The 20866-nt window shown below is 45.4% G+C and overlaps 1 protein-coding gene across 4 annotated transcripts in view; it reads left to right on the plus strand.

The window, feature by feature from the left end:
* Window positions 1–20497, plus strand: part of LOC140357760 (uncharacterized) — a 48288-nt gene extending 27791 nt beyond the window's left edge. For 2 of the 4 annotated variants that reach the window (XM_072442277.1, XM_072442273.1), the window contains 9 exons: window positions 100–156; window positions 259–285; window positions 1390–1425; window positions 2784–2831; window positions 2904–2957; window positions 15145–15198; window positions 15830–15892; window positions 20166–20222; window positions 20301–20497. In XM_072442277.1, coding sequence (XP_072298378.1) covers window positions 100–156; window positions 259–285; window positions 1390–1425; window positions 2784–2831; window positions 2904–2957; window positions 15145–15198; window positions 15830–15892; window positions 20166–20222; window positions 20301–20305 — 401 coding nt within the window. In that variant the 3' untranslated portion in view covers window positions 20306–20497. The remainder of the gene's footprint in view (window positions 1–99; window positions 157–258; window positions 286–1389; window positions 1426–2783; window positions 2832–2903; window positions 2958–15144; window positions 15199–15829; window positions 15893–20165; window positions 20223–20300) is intronic. The other 2 variants (XM_072442274.1, XM_072442275.1) reach the window with 2 other exon arrangements.
* The last annotated feature ends 369 nt before the right edge of the window (window positions 20498–20866 follow it).

Raw genomic sequence — 20866 nt, forward strand, 5'->3', positions numbered from 1 at the left:
ATCTACACAATCATCAAGGTTGTTTAAGTTGTTCTGGTTCCTTGTTCTTCATGAGTGTGCTTGGTGTTACTCGTTTATGCTGTTCTGGTTTCTTTGCAGCTGGTTATGGGGATGGGATGACCGGATACCTCGGGGCCCTGGGGGCCAATGGATACGGTCAGAACTATAACAAACACTAAACATCTTCTTTTCTGTGTGAAAATGCTGAACGTGTTGCTTGTTTGTTGCTTGTTTGTTGCTTGCTCTCCTCTTGCTCAGGTGGAGACGTCCGTGGACACGCCCCAGGTATTTACGCCACTGCGATGATCCAGGGGTTTTTGAGGTTGAAGCTGAATGAAACATAATATGGCTGTAAAAGAAAGTATCTGAAGATAAAGCGTCATGTTTTAGTCACAGTTAGTGCTCGATAAACGGCGGCGCTGCTAAAGTCATAAAAGGCCCATTTACTCTGATTAAGCCCATGTGTTTAACTTACCGCATTTTCAGGACTATAAGTCGCACTGGAGTATAAGTATAAGTATAAGTCGTATTTTGGGGAAATGTATTTAATAAAATCCAAGACCAAGAACAGACTTTAAATGCAGTTTAAAATAATAACAGATGAGAAAACATGGTGAATAGGTGTACCTATGCTAACGCTAACACCTTTAGCTACATGACGCGGTGTACGTATGCTAACGCAAACACCTTCAGCTACATGACGCAGTGTATGTATGCTAACGCAAACACCTTCAGCTACATGACGCGGTGTACGTATGCTAACACTAACACCTTCAGCTACATGACGCGGTGTACGTATGCTAACACTAACACCTTCAGCTACATGACGCGGTGTACGTATGCTAACACTAACACCTTCAGCTACATGACGCGGTGTACGTATGCTAACGCATACACCTTCAGCTACATGACGCGGTGTACGTATGCTAACGCAAACACCTTCAGCTACATGACGCAGTGTACGTATGCTAACGCAAACACCTTCAGCTACATGACGCGGTGTACGTATGCTAACGCAAACACCTTCAGCTACATGACGCGGACATGACGCCGTGTACGTATGCTAACACTAACACCTTCAGCTACATGATGCGGTGTACGTATGCTAACGCAAAGACCTTCAGCTACATGACGCCGTGTACGTATGCTAAGGTCAAAGCCTAAAGGTCAAAGCCTAAAGGTCAAAGCCTGAAGGTCAAAGCCTAAAGGTCAAAGCCTAAAGGTCAAAGCCTGAAGGTCAAAGCCTAAAGGTCAAAGCGTAAAGGTCAAAGCCTGAAGGTCAAAGCCTGAAGGTCATGGCGTGGAGCGTCCTCAGAATGAAGCAGATCGTCTGCTTCACTGTCACGTGTCCAAAAGCATCACACTTTATAATGATTTTGTCCTTTTTAGGTTATACAAACGGCTTCGGTGACGCGTACGGAGCCGGTAAGTGCCATCGACATGAACTTTTACCTAAATAAATGTAAACGTTTCACAGAGTGGAACGTGAACGAGTTGAGCTGGTTTAAGTGGTGTTTTCCAGACAAAACAGGCAAAAGTAAAAGTAACAAAAGAGTCAAAGTATAAACCCTGAAAACGATGATGAAGGATGTGTTTATGTGGAATGAAGCCGCAGACACACGTGAGGGGCCCCAGCTCCTCCAGAGGGGCCCCTGCTCCTCCAGGAGGGGGCGTCCCAGGCCACACAGACACGGTCCCTCCAGCGTGTCCTGGGAATAGTAATATGTAAACAAGGAATAAATAAGACTACTCATCATAAAAAAGACAAAACCATCAAATATCAGTAAATAAATCTATACATTATTTATTTACCAGGAGATTATGAAAGACACTTTACAGTTTTAATGAAGGCAAAATCATGACAACAAATAATCACAGAAATAGTTTGTCATGTAATCTACAGATATATGACATAAACTGTACCACAAATACAATTATGAGGCGAGACATTTGTATTTCCCGTTTGTGCTGCTGGCACAGCTTCATGGTGCTGCTGGCACAGCTTCATGGTGCTGCTTCATGGTGCTGCTGGCACAGCTTCATGGTGCTGCTGGTACAGCTTCATGGTGCTGCTGGTACAGCTTCATGGTGCTGCTTCATGGTGCTGCTGGCACAGCTTCATGGTGCTGCTGGTACAGCTTCATGGTGCTGCTTCATGGTGCTGCTGGCACAGCTTCATGGTGCTGCTGGCACAGCTTCATGGTGCTGCTGGCACAGCTTCATGGTGCTGCTGGGACAGCTTCATGGTGCTGCTTCATGGTGCTGCTGGCACAGCTTCTTGGTGCTGCTGGCACAGCTTCATGGTGCTGCTGGCACAGCTTCATGGTGCTGCTGGCACAGCTTCATGGTGCTGCTTCATGGTGCTGCTGGCACAGCTTCTTGGTGCTGCTGGCACAGCTTCTTGGTGCTGCTGGCACAGCTTCATGGTGCTGCTGGCACAGCTTCATGGTGCTGCTGGGACAGCTTCATGGTGCTGCTTCATGGTGCTGCTGGCACAGCTTCTTGGTGCTGCTGGCACAGCTTCATGGTGCTGCTGGCACAGCTTCATGGTGCTGCTGGGACAGCTTCATGGTGCTGCTTCATGGTGCTGCTGGCACAGCTTCTTGGTGCTGCTGGCACAGCTTCTTGGTGCTGCTGGCACAGCTTCTTGGTGCTGCTGGCACAGCTTCATGGTGCTGCTGGCACAGCTTCATGGTGCTGCTGGCACAGCTTCATGGTGCTGCTGGCACAGCTTCATGGTGCTGCTGGCACAGCTTCATGGTGACATTGTGATTGTTCTTCAGCTTTGAACACAGGAGCGTTTCCCGGACAACTGCCCGGAGCTGCATATGGTGCGAGATCAAACACATAAACATAGAAATGCTCACGTGGACACAAACACTGATGGTTGTGTTTGTTCCCAGGGGCCCTCGGGGCAGGGGCCCTCGGCGGACTGGAGTCGCTCAATGGAAAATACGGTGAGTCCATCTTAATCTCTATTGGCCACAAATACTAAGATGATGTGAGGATAAGTGCTTGAGCATGAAATGTACGGTTTATTTCAAATGAGAAAAACACAAGTATTTTCCCACTTTTTTCACACAAACAAGAAAAAAAAAAGCTTTAAAAGAGTAATAATGGTATTCTATTATCCCAGGGTATCAACCCAGTGGCAGGGTATCCGGGTGAAAGGATGTGTCTTATGTTACTATAGTGTGTATATGGTGTATAGTGTGTATAGTGTGTATAGGGTGTAGGGTATAGTGTGTATAGGGTGTATAGGGTGTATAGGGTGTATAGGGTGTAGGGTATAGGGTGTATAGAGTGTAGGGTGTATAGGGTGTATAGGGTGTATAGGGTGTATAGGGTGTAGAGTATAGGGTGTATAGTGTGTATTGGGTGTTCGGTATATGGTGTATAGGGTGTAGGGTATAGGGTGTAGGGTGTAGGGTGTGTAGTGTAGTGTGTATAGGGTGTAGGGTGTATAGTGTGTATAGAGTGTAGGGTATAGGGTGTAGGGTGTAGGGTATAGGGTGTATAGTGTGCATTGGGTGTTGGGTATATGGTGTATAGGGTGTAGGGTGTAGGGTGTAGGGTGTGTAGTGTGTGTAGTGTGTATAGGGTGTAGGGTGTATAGTGTGTATAGGGTGTAGGGTGTATAGGGTGTATAGTGTGTATAGGGTGTAAGGTGTAGGGTGTAGGGTGTAGGGTATAGGGTGTGTATAGGGTATAGGGTGTATAGTGTGTATAGGGTGTAGGTTATAGGGTATAGGGTGGTGTAGGGTGTATAGTATGTATAGTGTGTATAGGGTGTAGGGTGTATAGTGTGTATAGGGTGTAGGGTATAGGGTGTATAATGTGTATAGGGTGTAGGGTGTAGGGTATAGGGTGTAGGGTGTAGGGTGTATAGTGTGTATAGGGTGTAGGGTTTAGGGTATAGGGTCTATATTGTGTATAGGTTATAGGGTGTATAGTGTTTATAGTGTGTAGAGTGTTTAGGGTGTATAGTGTGTATAGGATCTAGGGTATAGGGTGTATAGTGTGTATAGGATCTAGGGTATAGGGTGTATAGTGTGTATAGGGTATAGGGTATAAGGTGTAGGGTATAGGGTGTATAGGGTGTATAGGGTGCAGGGTATAGGGTTTATAGGGTTTATAGGGTGTAAAGTGTGTAAAGGGTTTAGGGTATAGGGTATAGGGTGTATAGTGTGTATAGGGTGTAGGGTATAGGGTGTATAGGGTGTAGGGTATAGGGTGTATAGTGTGTATAGGGTGTAGGTTATAGGGTATAGGGTGGTGTAGGATTTATAGTGTGTATAGTATATATAGGGTGTAGGGTGTAAAGTGTGTATAGGGTGTAGGGTATAGGGTGTATAGTGTGTATAGTGTGTAGGGTATAGGGTATAGGGTGTATAGGATGTATAGGGTATAGGGTTTATAGTGTGTATAGGGTGTAGGGTGTATAGTGTGTATAGGATATAGGGTATAGGGTGTATAGTGTGTATAGGGTGTAGGGTATAGGTTGTATAGTGTGTATAGGGTGTAGGGTGTAGGGTGTATAGTGTGTATATGGTGTAGGGTATAGGGTGTATAGGGTTTGAAGGGTGCAGGGTATAGGGTTTATAGGGTTTATAGAGTGTATAGTGTGTATAGGGTGTAGGGTATAGGGTATAGGGTGTATAGTGTGTATAGGGTGTAGGGTATAGGGTGTATAGTGTGTATAGGGTGTAGGGTGTAGGGTGTAGGGTTTAGGGTATAGGGTGTATAGTGTGTATAGGGTATAGGGTGTATAGTGTGTATAGGGTGTAGGTTATAGGGTATAGGGTGGTGTAGGGTGTATAGTGTGTATAGGGTTTATAGGGTGTAGGGTGTATAGTGTGTATAGGGTGTATAATGTGTATAGGGTGTAGGGTGTAGGGTATAGGGTGTAGGGTGTATAGTGTGTATAGGGTGTAGGGTTTAGGGTATAGGGTGTATATTGTGTATAGGGTGTGTTCATAGGGTGCAGCGTATAGGGTGTGTAGGGTGTAGGGTGTATAGTGTGTATAGGGTGTAGGGTACAGGGTGTATAGTGTGTGTATAGGGTATAGGGTGGACAGTGTAGTGTTTATAGGGAGCAGGGTATGGGGTGTATAGGGTGTAGCGTGTATAGTGTGTATAGGGTGTAGGGTACAGGGTGTATAGTGTGTGTATAGGGTATAGGGTGGATAGTGTAGTGTGTATTGGGTGTAGGGTATAGTGTGTATAGGGTGGATAGTGTGTAGGGTATAGGTGTGTATAGGGTATAGGGTGGATAGTGTGTATAGGGTATAGAGTGCATAGGGCGTAGGGTATAGGGTGTATAGTGTGTATAGGGTCTAGGGTATGGGGCGTATTGTGTGTATAGGGTGTAGGATGTAGGGTATAGGGTGTATAATGTGTATAGTGTGTATAGGGTGTAGGGTGAAGGGTGAAGGGTATAGGGTATAGGGTGTATAGTGTGTTTAGTTTGTATAGGGTGTATAGTGTGTATAGTGTGTAGGGTATAGGGTATAGGGTGTATAGGGTGTATAGTGTCTATAGGGTGTATAGGGTGTATAGTGTGGATAGGGTGTGGGGTATAGGGTGTATAGGGTGTATAGTGTGTATAGGGTGTAGGGTATAGGGTGTATAGTGTGTATAAGGTGTAGGGTATAGGGTGTATAGTGTGTATAGGGTGTAGGGTATAGGGTGTATAGTGTGTATAGGGTGTAGGGTATAGGGTGTATAGTGTGTATAAGGTATAGGGTACAGGGTGTATAGTGTGTAGGGTGTAGGGTGTAGGTCTAGGGTATAGGGTGGTGTAGGGTGTATAGTGTGTATAGTGTGTATAGTTTGTGTAGGGTGTATAGGGTGTAGGGTATAGGGTGTATAGTGTGTAAAGGGTGTAGGGTTTAGGGTGTATAGGATGTATAGGGTATAGGGTGTATGGGGTGTATAGGGTGTATAGTGTGTGTATAGGGTGTAGGGTACAGGGTGTATAGTGTGTTAATAGGGCATAGGGTGGATAGTGTAGTGTGTATTGGGTGTAGGGTATAGTGTGTATAGGGCGGATAGTGTGTAGGGTATAGGTGTGTATAGGGTATAGGGTGTATAGTGTGTAGGGTATAGGGTGTTTAGTGTGTATAGGGTGTACGGTATAGGGTGTATAGTGTGTATACGGTGTAGGGTATAGGGTGTATAGGATGTATAGTGTTTAGGGTATATGGTGTATAGTGTGTATAGGGTGTAGGGTTTAGGGTGTATAGTGTGTATAGGGTGTAGAGTATAGGGTGTAGGGTATATGGTGTATAGTGTGTATAGGGTATAGGGTTTATAGTGTCTATAGGGTGCAGGGTATAGGGTGTATGGGTGTATAGGGTGTAGGGTGTATAGTGTGTATAGGGTGTAGGGTACAGGGTGTATAGTGTGTGTATAGGGTATAGGGTGGATAGTGTAGTGTGTATTAGGTGTAGGGTATAGTATGTATAGGATGGATAGTGTGTAGGGTATAGGTGTGTATAGAGTATAGGGTGGATATTGTGTATAGGGTGTAGGGTATAGGGTGTAAAGTGTGTATAGTGTGTAGGGTATAGGGTGTATAGTGTGTATAGGGTCTAGGGTATGGGGCGTATAGTGTGTATAGGGTGTAGGGTGTAGGGTATAGGGTATAGGGTGTATAATGTGTATAGTGTGTATAGTGTGTATGGGGTGTAGGGTGTATAGTGTGTAGGGTATAGGGTGTATAGTGTGTATAGGGTGTAGGGTATAGGGTGTATAGTGTGTATAGGGTATAGTGTGTATAGGGTATAGGGTATAGGGTGTAGGGTGTAGGGTATAGGGTATAGGGTGTATAATGTGTATAGTGTGTATAGGGTGTATAGTGTATATAGGGTGTAGGGTATAGGGTGTATAGTGTGTATAGGGTGTAGGGTATAGGGTGTATAGTGTATAGGGTGTAGGGTGTAGGGTGTAGGGTATAGGGTGTAGGGTGTATAGTGTGTATAGGGTGTGGGGTATAGGGTTTATAGGATGTATAGTGTGTATAGGGTGTATAGTGTGTAATGGATGTAGGGTGTAGGGTATATGGTGTATAGTGTGTATAGAGTGTAGGGTATAGGGTTTTAGGGTGTATAAGGTGTAGTGTTTAGGGTGTATATTGTGTATAGGGTGTAGAGTATAGGGTATAGGGTGTAGGGTATAGGGTGTATAGTGTGTATAGGGTATAGGGTGTAAAGTGTGTTTAGTGTGTATAGGGTGCAGGGTATAGGGTGTTTGGGGTGTATAGGGTGTAAGGTGTATAGTGTGTATAGGGTGTAGGGTACAGGGTGTATAGTGCGTGTATAGGGTATAGGGTGGATAGTGTAGTGTGTATTGGGTGTAGGGTATAGTGTGTATAGGGTGTATAGTGTGTAGGGTATAGGTGTGTATAGGGTTTAGGGTGTATAGTGTGTATAGGGTGTAGGGTATAGGGTGTATAGTGTGTATAGGGTATAGGGTGTATAGTGTGTATAGGGTGTAGGGTGTAGGGTATAGGGTATAGGGTGTATAATGTGTATAGGGTGTATAGCGTGTATAGGGTGTAGGGTGTATAGTGTGTAAGATATAGGGTGTTTAGGGTGTAGGGTATAGGGTGTATAGTGTGTATAGTGTGTAAGGCAAGGCAAGTTTATTTGTAGAGCACATTTCATACACAAGGCAATTCAAAGTGCTTCACAGCAGGAAAAATGCATTCAAATCACAAAGAAATTACAGAAACAGAAATACAATAAAATTAACTAAATTAAAAATTATCAATCCAACTGATTTTCTAAACTAATAAAATCACAAACAAAAGAGAAGAGTGCAAAGAAAAAATCCTTTCAGTCATATGCGCAGCTAAACAAAACTGTTTTTAGCTTAGATTTGAACATTGTCAGAGTAGAAGCCTGTCTCACATCTTCAGGAAGACTGTTCCAGATTTTAGCTGCATAAAACTGAAACTCAGATTCCCCATGTTTTGTCCTGACTCTGGGCACCAGCAGGAGGCCGGTCCCTGAGGTCCTCAGAGTCCGAGATGGTTCATATGGCACTAACATATCCAAGATGTACTTTGGTGCTAGGCCATGGAGAGACTTGTACACAAGCAGAGCTGCTTTAAAGTCTATTCTCTGAGCCACAGGGAGCCAGTGCAGAGACCTGAGAACAGGACTAATGTGATCATACTTCCTGGTTCTAGTCAGGACCCGAGCAGCAGCGTTCTGGATGTACTGCAGCTGTTTTACAACTCGTTTGGAGAGGCCAGTGAGCAGGCCGTTACAGTCTAATCTACTGGAGACAAACGCATGGATAAGTCTCTCTAAATCTGGTTTTGGCACTATATTTTTGATTTTGGCAATGTTTTTTAGATGGTAAAAAGCTGATGATGTTATTGATTTGACGTGGCTATTAAAGTTCAAGTCTGAGTCCATTATTACCCCCAGATTTCTAATTTGGTTTGTAGGTTTTAGAGCGAGACTCTGGAGGTGACCGCTAACACTTTCTCTTTGTTTCTGTGGGCCAAAAACGATTATTTCAGTCTTGTCTGAGTTCAGCTGGAGAAAGTTGTTTTGCATCCACACACTGATCTGTTGGATGCAGTGACAGAGTGAATCTACTGGTCCATAGTCACCTGCCGATAGTGAAACATAGATCTGAGTGTCGTCTGCATAATTGTGATAGGACACATTTTCACTGCGTATCAACTGACCTAACGGCAGCATGTAGAGGTTGAACAGAAGGGGACCCAGGACTGACCCTTGGCGCACTCCACAGGTCAGGGTCATGTGGTCTGAGACACAGCTACCAATTTCAACAAAGTACTTCCTGTCTTCCAGATAGGACCTTAACCAGTTTAGGGCAGTGCCAGTGATGCCCACCCAGTCCTCTAGTCTCTGTAAGAGGATCCCATGATCGACAGTGTCAAAAGCAGCACTCAGATCTAACAGAATTAAGACTGAGGCTTTGCCCGTGTCAGTGTTCAGGCGGATGTCATTTGTCACCTTGACAAGAGCAGTCTCAGTGCTGTGATGAGGTCTAAAACCTGACTGAAAAACATCAAATGAGTTGTTTATTAAGAGGAAATCTGTGAGCTGTTGGTAAACAACCTTTTCAAGGACTTTGCCCAAAAATGGCAGATTAGAGATGGGCCGGTAATGACTCAGTACTGTGGCATCAAGACTGCTCTTCTTTAGGAGAGGCTTTATGACCACAGTTTTCAAAGACATTGGGAATGTTCCAGATTGAAGCGACATGTTAACTATGTGAGTGAATGGTGCTAACAAACTGCTCAGCACAGACTTTAGAAATCTGGTGGGTAACACATCAAGGCAGCATGTAGAACTCAGACTGGTGATGATCTCATGGACAGTTTTGTCAGTTACTGGTGCAAAGTGAGTTAGCTCTAAGTGTCTTGGTGGTTTTAGGGTAATTTTTTGCATTGTGGGATTTATAGCATTTTTAATGCCCTGAACTTTGTCATTAAAGAATAATGCAAACTCATTACACTTGGATGTGGAAATGAGTTCTAACGGCAGCTGAGCTGGAGGGTTTGTTAATCTGTTTACTGTGGCAAACAGGACACGCGAGTTGTTACTGCAGCTTCCAATTATTTCAGAAAAATATCTTTCCCTAGTTCTACATAAGATTAGGTTGTACATGTTCAGCTTTTCTTTGTAAATCTCTTTTTGAACCTGGAGCTTTGACTTGCGCCATTTCCGTTCGGCCCTGCGGCACTCCCTTTTCTGTGCCCTGACCGAATCATCATTTCTCCACGGCGCATCCGCTTATTTTTAACCATTTTAGCCTTTATAGGGGCGATGGTGTCCAGAACATTCAAAACACTAGATGTAACAGAGTTCAACAAATCATTTACATTAGAACATGAGACATTTTCAAAGTTTATCATTTCCATAAACAGTGCACCTGTGCCATCACTTATGTGTCTCCTCTGAACAACTGCAGGACCAACCGGAGGTTGGGGAGAAACAGACAGGTCAAAGAAGACACAGAAATGATCAGACAGAGCAACATCGATCACATTAACATTTGAAATATTTACCCCCTTTGTAATTATGAGATCTAGAGTGTGTCCTTTGCTGTGGGTGGGGCCTCTCACATGCTGAGTAAGACTGAAGGTTTCAAGGACAGCATCAAGCTCTTTAGCGTTTCTGTCACAAACATTATCAACATGCACGTTGAAATCACCTGTAATGACCAAACCATCAAAGTCTGTGCATATGACTGAAAGCATCTCAGTAAAATCATCAATAAAACTTTGGCAGTGCTGGGGAGGCTTGTATAAAACAATGAAGAGAATGGATGGAGACCGTTTTAGCTCCATTTTAAAGGATACATACTCAAATGATGAAAACACCCCAAAAGACAACCTGCGGGTAATTATTTCATCTCTAAAGACAGCACAGACTCCACCCCCTTTTTTGTTTTCTCGTGTTTCAGATTCAAACTTAAAGTTGGGTGGAGCAGATTCTATCAGAACTACATTTCCTGTGTTTTTGTCAGGCCATGTTTCAGTTAAAAACATAAAATCAAGATCATAAGAAGAAATAAAATTATTAATTAAGAGAGATTTGTTACATAAGGATCTGACATTTAGCACAGCAAGTTTCAGACTAGTTTCAGTGGGACTGGGCTTTATCTTTTCACAGGGAATATGAATCACATTTCTCAGATTGGGCCTGACTCGCATTTTGTTTTTCCATCTGTGTGATGATGTGACTACAGAAATAGCACTAGGGGGGGCTCTTTTTACATAGGGCCCCGGGTTGGTTTGATTTAAGTCCCGGCAACGCTGAGACCCAGTGCATCCTAGCTATGGGAGATACCAGGTAAAAGGCGAGGTTGGATGGGTGGTGGGGCTTTTGTAGCCAAGGAAAGTTTGGGACCAGGTGAGAGGCGAGGGGGGATGGGTGGTGGGGCTTTTGTTGGTGTAGTCGGCATAGCCCTTGCTATATTGGGCGTGAGTGGAGCCATCTTAATGCCTGATTTGATCAGACTTTCAAAATGGCTGGGAAGGCCCATGGGTGAGAGTGGAGATGAGAAGGAGAATGATGAATCTTTAGTGGGAGTAGATGTTGCAGGGGGAACCCAGGGCTGGTGTGAAGGCAGGGGCGATGACAGGGATGTTGTTGGGCTTGTCACAGATGGGTCCAAGGCCTTTGAAGATTGTTCCTTTGCTGGAGGCGGTGGAGGTGAATGTGGAGCAGCTGGAGCTGAATCCTTTGCTGGTGGTGGTGGAGCAGCTGCTGATGAATCCTTTGGTGGAGGCTGAGGTTGTGGTGCTTTTGATGTTGAAACATTGGCTCGGTCTCTGGCTGAGGGAGCAGGAATTCTCTCATTCCTCTCTTCTCTAACTATCTGCTCAGGACCCTGTCCAGGCCCAGTCCAATGCCTCAGAGCGTGGAGCAGGTTCTCTGTCAGCACCCTCACTCCACCTCTGCATAGGTGGGGGCCATTTCTCTTAAACAGGTCCTCTCGTTTCCAGAATAGATAGAAGTTCTCAATGTAGTGTAGTCCTCTCGGGGAGCACTCTTTGGACAGCCATGTGTTCAGCTGAAGAAGCCGGCTAAACTTGTTTATCCTCCTGTCGATGTTTGGAAGAGGTCCACTTATGAATGTTTTGATTTTCATTTTATCAAGCACGTCGAATAACTTCAAGAAGTCTTTTTTCAAAACTTCAGTCTGTTCCCGCCGCATGTCCACTGCACCCAAGTGCACAATCAGCTGTTTAGCTCCTCCATGCTTAGCCATAATATTTGGAAGGAGTGACGTTATCTCAGAAACAGTGGCGCTTGGAAAAGAATGTGTGTTTATCTTTTCATGCGTCACGTGACTTATCGCCCCGTCTCCTATCAAAACAATCCGTGTGACCTTGGCTTTTGGCACAGTTCCTCCTCGCTGTATTTTGGCCACGTCATCGTTCCTTTTTTCATTTAATTCCATCTCTGAAAGTGGTAAAAATCTGTTGGTGAGCTGTATTTTAGGTGACTTCACGTTATCTTTGTATCGTTTAGGCTTTGCTCCAAGTTTGTTCCAAGAAACAGCCTGGTCTTTCTGGTTTTTAGACAGTTTTGGAAACGACACAGAGTCACTGCGGTTTAGGTTGAAAGTAGCAGTTTTTCTTGTAAAAAGTGTGCTCTTCTTACCGTCGGTTGACACAGGAATGGTATCGTGAAGAACTTTTTCAGATTCCAAAACAAATATCCGTGTTTTCAGCTCATTAATTTCTTGTTGATATTTCCGACAGCGTTCACAGTCTTTCTCACTTCTTCTCCCGGACATTTCGCTGGCGTCAGATATGTCGTTAAAACTGGAAAAATGTTCTTAAAATCCTTGGTTTACTTGAAAAAGTCTAAAGCAAAAATGTTTGGAAGACAAAAACTGATTAAAAAGCAAAATAAATAAGGAAAGCAGCGATAGCAAGCGGAGCGAGCAAAAAAGCGTGTGCACTCTTCGGAAGCAGGAAGCAACCTTAAAGTGTAGGGTGTAGGGTATAGGGTGTAGGGTGTATAGTGTGTATAGGGTGTAGGGTATAGGGTGAATAGGGTGTATAGTGTGTATAGGGTGTAGGGTGTATAGTGTGTAATGGGTGTAGGGTGTAGTGTATAGGGTATAGGGTGTATAGTGTGTATAGTGTGTATAGTTTGTAATGGGTGTAGGGTGTAGGGTATAGGGTATAGGGTGTAGGGTGTATAGTGTGTATAGGGTGTAGGGTGTAGGGTGTAGGGTTTAGGGTGTAGGGTGTATAGTGTGTATAGGGTTTAGAGTATAGGGTATAGGGTGTATAAATCAAATCAAATAAATTTATTTTTGTAAGGCCCAAAATCATAACAACAGTCGCCTCTGAGGGCCACAGGGAGAAATGAATCAACAATGTCGATAGTGTGTATAGGGTGTATAGTGTGTATAGGGTGTAGGGTGTATAGTGTCTATAGGGTGTATGGTATAGGGTGTATAGGGTGTATAGTGTATATAGGGTGTAGGGTATAGGGTGTATAGGGTGTATAGGGTGTATAGTGTGTATAGGGTGTAGGGTATAGGGTGTATAGGGTGTAGGGTATAGGGTGCATAGTGTGTATAGGGTATAGGGTGTATATGGTGTATAGTGTGCATAGGGTGTAGAGTATACGGTATATTGTGTGTATAGGGTGTAGGGTATAGGGTGTATAGTGTATAGGGTGTAGGGTATCAGGTGTATAGTGTGTATAGGGTGTAGAGTATAGGGTGTATCGGGTGGATAGTGTGTGTAGGGTGCAGGGTATAGGGTATAGGGTGTATAGTGTGTATAGGGTGTAGGGTATAGGGTGTATAGGGTGGATGGTGTGTATAGGGTGTAGGGTATATAGGGTGGATTGTGTGTATAGGGTGTAGGGTATAGGGTGTATAGTGCGTGTATAGGGTATAGGGTGGATAGTGTAGTGTGTATTGGGTGTAGGGTATAGTGTGTATAGGGTGTATAGTGTGTAGGGTATAGGTGTGTATAGGGTTTAGGGTGTATAGTGTGTATAGGGTGTAGGGTATAGGGTGTATAGTGTGTATAGGGTGTATAGTGTGTATAGGGTGTAGAGTGTAGGGTATAGGGTATAGGGTATAGGGTGTATAATGTGCATAGGGTATATAGTGTGTATAGGGTGTAGGGTGTATAGTGTGTAAGATATAGGGTGTATAGTGTGTTTAGGGTATAGGGTGTATAGTGTGTATAGTGTGTAGGGTGTAGGGTATAGGGTGTAGGGTGTATAGTGTGTATAGGGTGTAGGGTATAGGGTGAATAGGGTGTATAGTGTGTATAGGGTGTAGGGTGTATAGTGTGTAATGGGTGTAGGGTGTAGTGTATAGGGTATAGGGTGAATAGGGTGTATAGTGTGTATAGGGTGTAGGGTGTAGGGTGTATAGTGTGTATAGGGTTTAGAGTATAGGGTATAGGGTGTATAAATCAAATCAAATCAATTTATTTTTGTAAGGCCCAAAATCATAACAACAGTCGCCTCTGAGGGCCACAGGGAGAAATGAATCAACAATGTCGATAGTGTGTATAGGGTGTATAGTGTGTATAGGGTGTAGGGTGTAAAGTGTCTATAGGGTGTAGGGTATAGGGTGTATAGGGTGTATAGTGTCTATAGGGTGTAGGGTATAGGGTGTATAGGGTGTATAGGGTGTATAGGGTGTATAGTGTGTATAGGGTGTAGGGTATAGGGTGTATAGGGTGTATAGTGTCTATAGGGTGTAGGGTATAGGGTGTATAGGGTGTATAGGGTGTATAGTGTGTATAGGGTGTAGGGTGTAAAGTGTCTATAGGGTGTAGGGTATAGGGTGTATAGGGTGTATAGTGTCTATAGGGTGTAGGGTATAGGGTGTATAGGGTGTATAGGGTGTATAGTGTGTATAGGGTATAGGGTGTGTATGGTGTATAGTGTGTATAGGGTGTAGAGTATACGGTATATAGTGTGTATAGGGTGTAGGGTATAGGGTGTATAGTTCATAGGGTGTAGGGTATAGGGTGTATAGTGTGTATAGGGTGTAGAGTATAGGGTGTATAGGGTGGATAGTGTGTGTAGGGTGCTGGGTATAGGGTATAGGGTGTATAGTGTGTATAGGGTGTAGGGTATAGGGTGTATAGGGTGGATGGTGTGTATAGGGTGTAGGGTATAGGGTATATAGGGTGGATTGTGTGTATAGGGTGTAGGGTATAGGGTGGATAGTGTGTATAGGGTGTAGGGTATAGGGTGTATAGTGTGTATAGGGTGTAGGGTATAGGGTGTATAGTGTGTATAGGGTGTAGGGTATAGGGTATATAGGGTGGATAGTGTGTATAGGGTGTAGGGTATAGGGTGTATAGGGTGTATAGGGTGGATAGTGTGTATAGGGTGTAGGGTATAGGGTATATAGGGTGGATTGTGTGTATAGGGTGTAGGGTATAGGGTGTATAGGGTGGATAGTGTGTATAGGGTGTAGGGTATAGGGTATAGGGTGTAGGGCGGTGGCTCTGGCTGTTAAGTGTCTTATGTCTTTATTACACAAACAGCTGAGTTCTGTCTGATGCAGAATATTATGAGAAATGATTATTAGTCGTTTATTCAGTCCTGACAATAAAACATTGACACTTCAGTGATAAAGTTGTGTTTGAAATGTCAGGAGCCGCTCAGCTTCCGTACGGAGGAGCAGGAGTGCTCCCTGCAGGACTGGAGGGTAATTACACCTCACTGTCATCCAGGCGCTTTTGAACGTGACGCGTACTTATACTTAACACTCTGATAAACTGTTGTACGTAACACTCTTACAAACTGTTGTACTTAACACTCTGATGAACTGTTGTACTTAACACTCTTATAAACTGTTATACTTAACACTCTGATAAACTGTTGTACTTAACACTGATAAACTGCTGTACTTAACACTCTGATAAACTGTTGTACTTAACACTGATAAACTGAAGTACTTAACACTGATAAACTGCTGTACTTAACACTCTGATAAACTGTTGTACTTAACACTGATAAACTGAAGTACTTAACACTGATAAACTGCTGTACTTAACACTCTGATAAACTGAAGTACTTAAAACTCTGATAAACTGTTGTACTTAACACTGCAGTTATACTACACACTTTACTACACGATACTCAAAGAAACTGTATGTGGCAGTTTGTGTTCAGAGTTTTATGAGATATGAATTCATAATATTCGTGTTTGAAACAATCAAGTGTCAAACAGTTAAACGTATATTAAAGTACTCGAGTAGTTTGATACTAAAGGAAGAGGAGTTATAGTGTCGTCATAGCAACATAAATAATAAAGTCTGGTCTCCTTGTGTGTGCAGGTGAGGGCGGCTACGCCTACAGCCCCGCCCTCGAGGCCCAAGCCAAATCTGCCAAAAGCTACGGTCGGTATTTTTCATTTCATCAGACGATAAGTTCAAACGTGACGTAAAACTGACTCTGGCACCAGCAGGAGGCCGGTCCATGTTTAGTCCTGACTCTGGCACCAGCAGGAGGCCGGTCCATGTTTAGTCCTGACTCTGGCACCAGCAGGAGGCCGGTCCATGTTTAGTCCTGACTCTGGCACCAGCAGGAGGCCGGTCCATGTTTAGTCCTGACTCTGGCACCAGCAGGAGGCCGGTCCATGTTTAGTCCTGACTCTGGCACCAGCAGGAGGCCGCTCCATGTTTAGTCCTGACTCTGGCACCAGCAGGAGGCCGGTCCATGTTTAGTCCTGACTCTGGCACCAGCAGGAGGCCGGTCCATGTTTAGTCCTGACTCTGGCACCAGCAGGAGGCCGGTCCATGTTTAGTCCTGACTCTGGCACCAGCAGGAGGCCGGTCCATGTTTAGTCCTGACTCTGGCACCAGCAGGAGGCCGGTCCATGTTTAGTCCTGACTCTGGCACCAGCAGGAGGCCGGTCCATGTTTAGTCCTGACTCTGGCACCAGCAGGAGGCCGGTCCATGTTTAGTCCTGACTCTGGCACCAGCAGTAGGCCGGTCCATGTTTAGTCCTGACTCTGGCACCAGCAGGAGGCCGCTCCATGTTTAGTCCTGACTCTGGCACCAGCAGGAGGCCGGTCCATGTTTAGTCCTGACTCTGGCACCAGCAGGAGGCCGGTCCATGTTTAGTCCTGATTCTGGCACCAGCAGGAGGCCTAGTCCTGACTCTGGCACCAGCAGAAGGCCGATCCATGTTTAGTCCTGGCTCTAGCACCAGCAGGAGGCCGGTCCATGTTTAGTCCTGACTCTGGCACCAGCAGGAGGCCGGTCCATGTTTAGTCCTGACTCTGGCACCAGCAGGAGGCCGGTCCATGTTTAGTCCTGACTCTGGCACCAGCAGGAGGCCGGTCCTGACTCTGGCACCAGCAGGAGGTCGGTCCATGTTTAGTCCTGACTCTGGCACCAGCAAGAGGCCGGTCCATGTTTAGTCATGACTCTGGCACCAGCGAGAGGCCGGTCCATGTTTAGTCCCGACTCTGGCACCAGCAGGAGGCCGGTCCATGTTTAGTCCTGACTCTGGCACCAGCAGGAGGCCGGTCCATGTTTAGTCCTGACTCTGGCACCAGCAGGAGGCTGGTCCATGTTTAGTCCTGACTCTGGCACCAGCAGGAGGCTGGTTCATGTTTAGTCCTGACTCTGGCACCAGCAGGAGGCCGGTCAATTTGGCTGCTAAAGTTCAAGTCTGAGTCCATTATTACCCCCAGATTTCTAACTTGATTTGTAGGTTTTAGAGTGAGACTGTGGAGGTGATTGAAAGAAGTACTTAATCAGTTTAGGACGGGGCCAGTGATGCCCACCTAGACCTCTGTAAGAGGGTCCCATGATGGACAGTGTCAAAAACAGCACTCAGATCTAACAGAATTAAGACATTGGGAATGTTCAAGATTGAAGCTTTAACTATGTGAGTGGTGCTAACAAACTGTTCAGCACAGACTTTAGAAATCTGGAGGCTCACACATGGAGCAGCTGTAGATGAACTCTCATGGACAGTTTTGTCAGTTACAGGTGCAAAGTGAGTCAGCTCTAAGTGTCTTGGTGGTTTTAGGGTCATTTCTTGCATTGTGGGATTTATATCATTTTTAATGCCCTGAACTTTGTCATTAAAGAATAATGTAAACTCATTACACTTGATGTTGAAATGAGTTCTAACGGCAGCTGAGCTGTTGTTGAGGCCACTCTGCTGTGGGTGGGGCCACTCTGATGTGGGCGGGGCCTCTCTGCTATGGATGGGGACTCTCTGCTGTGGGTGGGGCCTCTCACAAGCTGAGTAAGACTGAAGGTTTCAAGGACATGCTGTCAAGCTTTTTAGCGTTTCTGTCACAAACATGATCCACATGAACATTGAAATCACCTGTAATGACCAAACCATCAAAGTCTGTGCGACTGAAACATCTCAGTAAAATTATCAATAAAACGTTGGCAGTGCTGGAGAGGCTTGTGTAAAACAATGAAGAGAATGAGACTGTTTTAGCTCCATTTTAAAGGATACATACTCAAATGATGAAAACACCCCAAAAGACAACCTGCGGGTAATTATTTCATCTCTAAAGACAGCACAGACTCCACCCCCTTTTTTGTTTTCTCGTGTTTCAGATTCAAACTTAAAGTTGGGTGGAGCAGATTCTATCAGAACTACATTTCCTGTGTTTTTGTCAAGCCATGTTTCAGTTAAAAACATAAAATCAAGATTATAAGAAGAAATAAAATTATTAATTAAGAGAGATTTGTTACATAAGGATCTGACATTTAGCACAGCAAGTTTCAGACTAGTTTCAGTGAGACTGGGCTTTATCTTTTCACAGGGAATATGAAACACATTTCTCAGATTGGGCCTGACTCGCATTTTGTTTTTCCATCTGTGTGATGATGTGACTACAGAAATAGCACTAGGGGGGGCTCTTTTTACATAGGGCCCCGGGTTGGTTTGATTTTTAATGTGACAATAAGTCCCGGCAACGCTGAGACCCAGCGCATCCTAGCTATGGGAGATACCAGGTGAAGGACGAGGGGGGAGGGGAGATACCAGGTGAAAGGGCAGGGGGGAGGTGAGATACCAGGTGAAAGGTGAGGGGGGATGGGAGATACCAGGTGAAAGGGCAGGGGGGAGGTGAGATACCAGGTGAAAGGTGAGGGGGGAGGGGAGATACCAGGTGAAAGGGGAGGGGGGGAGATCCCAGGTGAAAGGGGAGGGGGGGAGATACCAAGTGAAAGGTGAGGGGGGAGGGGAGATACTAGGTGAAAGGTGAGGGGGGAGGGGAGATACCAGGTGAAAGGGGAGGGTGGATGGGAGATACCAGGTGAAAGGGGAGGGGGGAGGGGAGATACAAGGTGAAAGGGGAGGGGGGGTGGGAGATACCAGGTGAAAGGGGAGGGGGGAGGGGAGATACAAGGTGAAAGGGGAGGGGGGTGGGAGATACCAGGTGAGGGTGGAGGGGAGATACCAGGTGAAAGGGGAGGGGGGATGGGAGATACCAGGTGAAAGGGGAGGGGGGAGGGGAGATACAAGGTGAAAGGGGAGGGGGGGTGGGAGATACCAGGTGAGGGGGGAGGGGAGATACCAGGTGAAAGGGGAGGGGGGATGGGAGATACCAGGTGAGGGGGGAGGGGGGATGGGAGATACCAGGTGAAAGGGGAGGGGGGATGGGAGATACCAGGTGAGGGGGGAGGGGAGATACCAGGTGAAAGGTGAGGGGGGATGGGAGATACCAGGTGAAAGGTGAGGGGGGAGGGGAGATACCAGGTGAAAGGGGAGGGGGGATGGGATATACCAGGTGAAAGGTGAGGGGGGAGGGGAGATACCAGGTGAAAGGTGAGGGGGAGGGGATATACCAGGTGAAAGGTGAGGGGGAGGGGAGATACCAGGTGAGGGGGGAGGGGAGATACCAGGAGAAAGGTGAGGGGGGAGGGGAGATACCAGGTGAAAGGGGAGGGGGGAGGGGAGATACCAGGTGAAAGGTGAGGGGGGAGGGGAGATACCAGGTGAAAGGGGAGGGGTGGGGGAGATACCAGGTGAAAGGGGAGGGGGGGAGATACCAGGTGAAAGGGGAGGGGGGAGGGGAGATACCAGGTGAAAGGGGAGGGGGGAGATACCAGGTGAAAGGGGAGGGGGGGAGATACCAGGTGAAAGGGGGAGGGGGGGAGGGGAGATACCAGGTGAAAGGGGAGGGGAGATACCAGGTGAAAGGGGAGGGGGGATGGGAGATACCAGGTGAAATGGGAGGGGGGAGGGGAGATACCAGGTGAAAGGGGAGGGGGGAGATACCAGGTGAAAGGGGAGGGGGGGAGATACCAGGTGAAAGGCTCTGGACTTTGAACAGGAAAGTGGTTTGTCGCTGAAGTACAGGAGCTCTCGACTTTAAACAAACAGACGGAGCGTTTGGTTTGGTTTGCTTTCTTATCGTCTGAACCATGTGACCAACATCAGGATTTGTCTGTGGTTTGTGGCAAAGACGATCGACATGAAGTCAGAACAATGTGGTTGGAGGCGTTAGATTAGATTCACTATAATGATCCACGTCGGCTTCTAAAATCTCACATTTCGTAAATCAAAAGGTGAAATCTGAAGAAGCTTTTCAGTTCTGCACCGTCAAGAATTAGATTTGGGTTATTGTCTCAATGATGATGTTCTCAGTGATGCTAACGCTAATGCTAACCCGCTGTGTTTCTTCTGTCCAGGAGACCAAGGGTCAAAGTTCACAGGAGGGATGGCTGCTCTGGCCAACGGCTACAAAGGTGAAGTGTGATCCTGCTTCTTACTCTTTCAAAGGTCCAGAAGAGCCTCAATGACCTGCTCTTTCTTTTGTTTTGAAGGCTAAGCACAAACAGGACTTCTTCAGAAATGGATGGAATGTATTTTGTGTTTAAAGGTTTCTAACGTTCCGTGTTTGCATTTGTCTGCTTTGTCTGATCATCGACACTCCAAATTTTGATATTGTTTTAAGCCTGTGTTTGTCTGATTCATGATTCATCTACAAACGTGTGGTAAAGATATAATAAATGATGTGATGCTGGACTGATAACTGCTTCTCTTTTGTCGGTGCACAGGAAGTCAAACCACTTCCTTTTGAGGGAGACAAGCGGCGCTCACATATTCATGCTCAAATACTAAAGATAAAGCTAAATTAAAGGTCGTCACAAAAATGCTGATTTAACACATTTTGTCAACACAATTTAGATAAAAACTATTATTTATTCATTCACACATCATGATTCAATATTTTATAGCCTAATTATGTCTTTATGGCTTAAGCTTTATGAAGTGGTGAGAAAAGGGTTGTTTTTTCATGTAACATTATTTTATCTCATTATAGAACTTTTACATAAGCTTAAAATTAAATCATGACCCAAGGTATAAAATCACTGTTTAGAGAAGTGAC

This window comes from Eucyclogobius newberryi, unplaced genomic scaffold, assembly GCF_026437365.1.
Source record: "Eucyclogobius newberryi isolate DKJ021-1_F unplaced genomic scaffold, fEucNew1.0.hap1 SCAF_13, whole genome shotgun sequence".
NCBI lineage: Eukaryota > Metazoa > Chordata > Actinopteri > Gobiiformes > Gobiidae > Eucyclogobius > Eucyclogobius newberryi.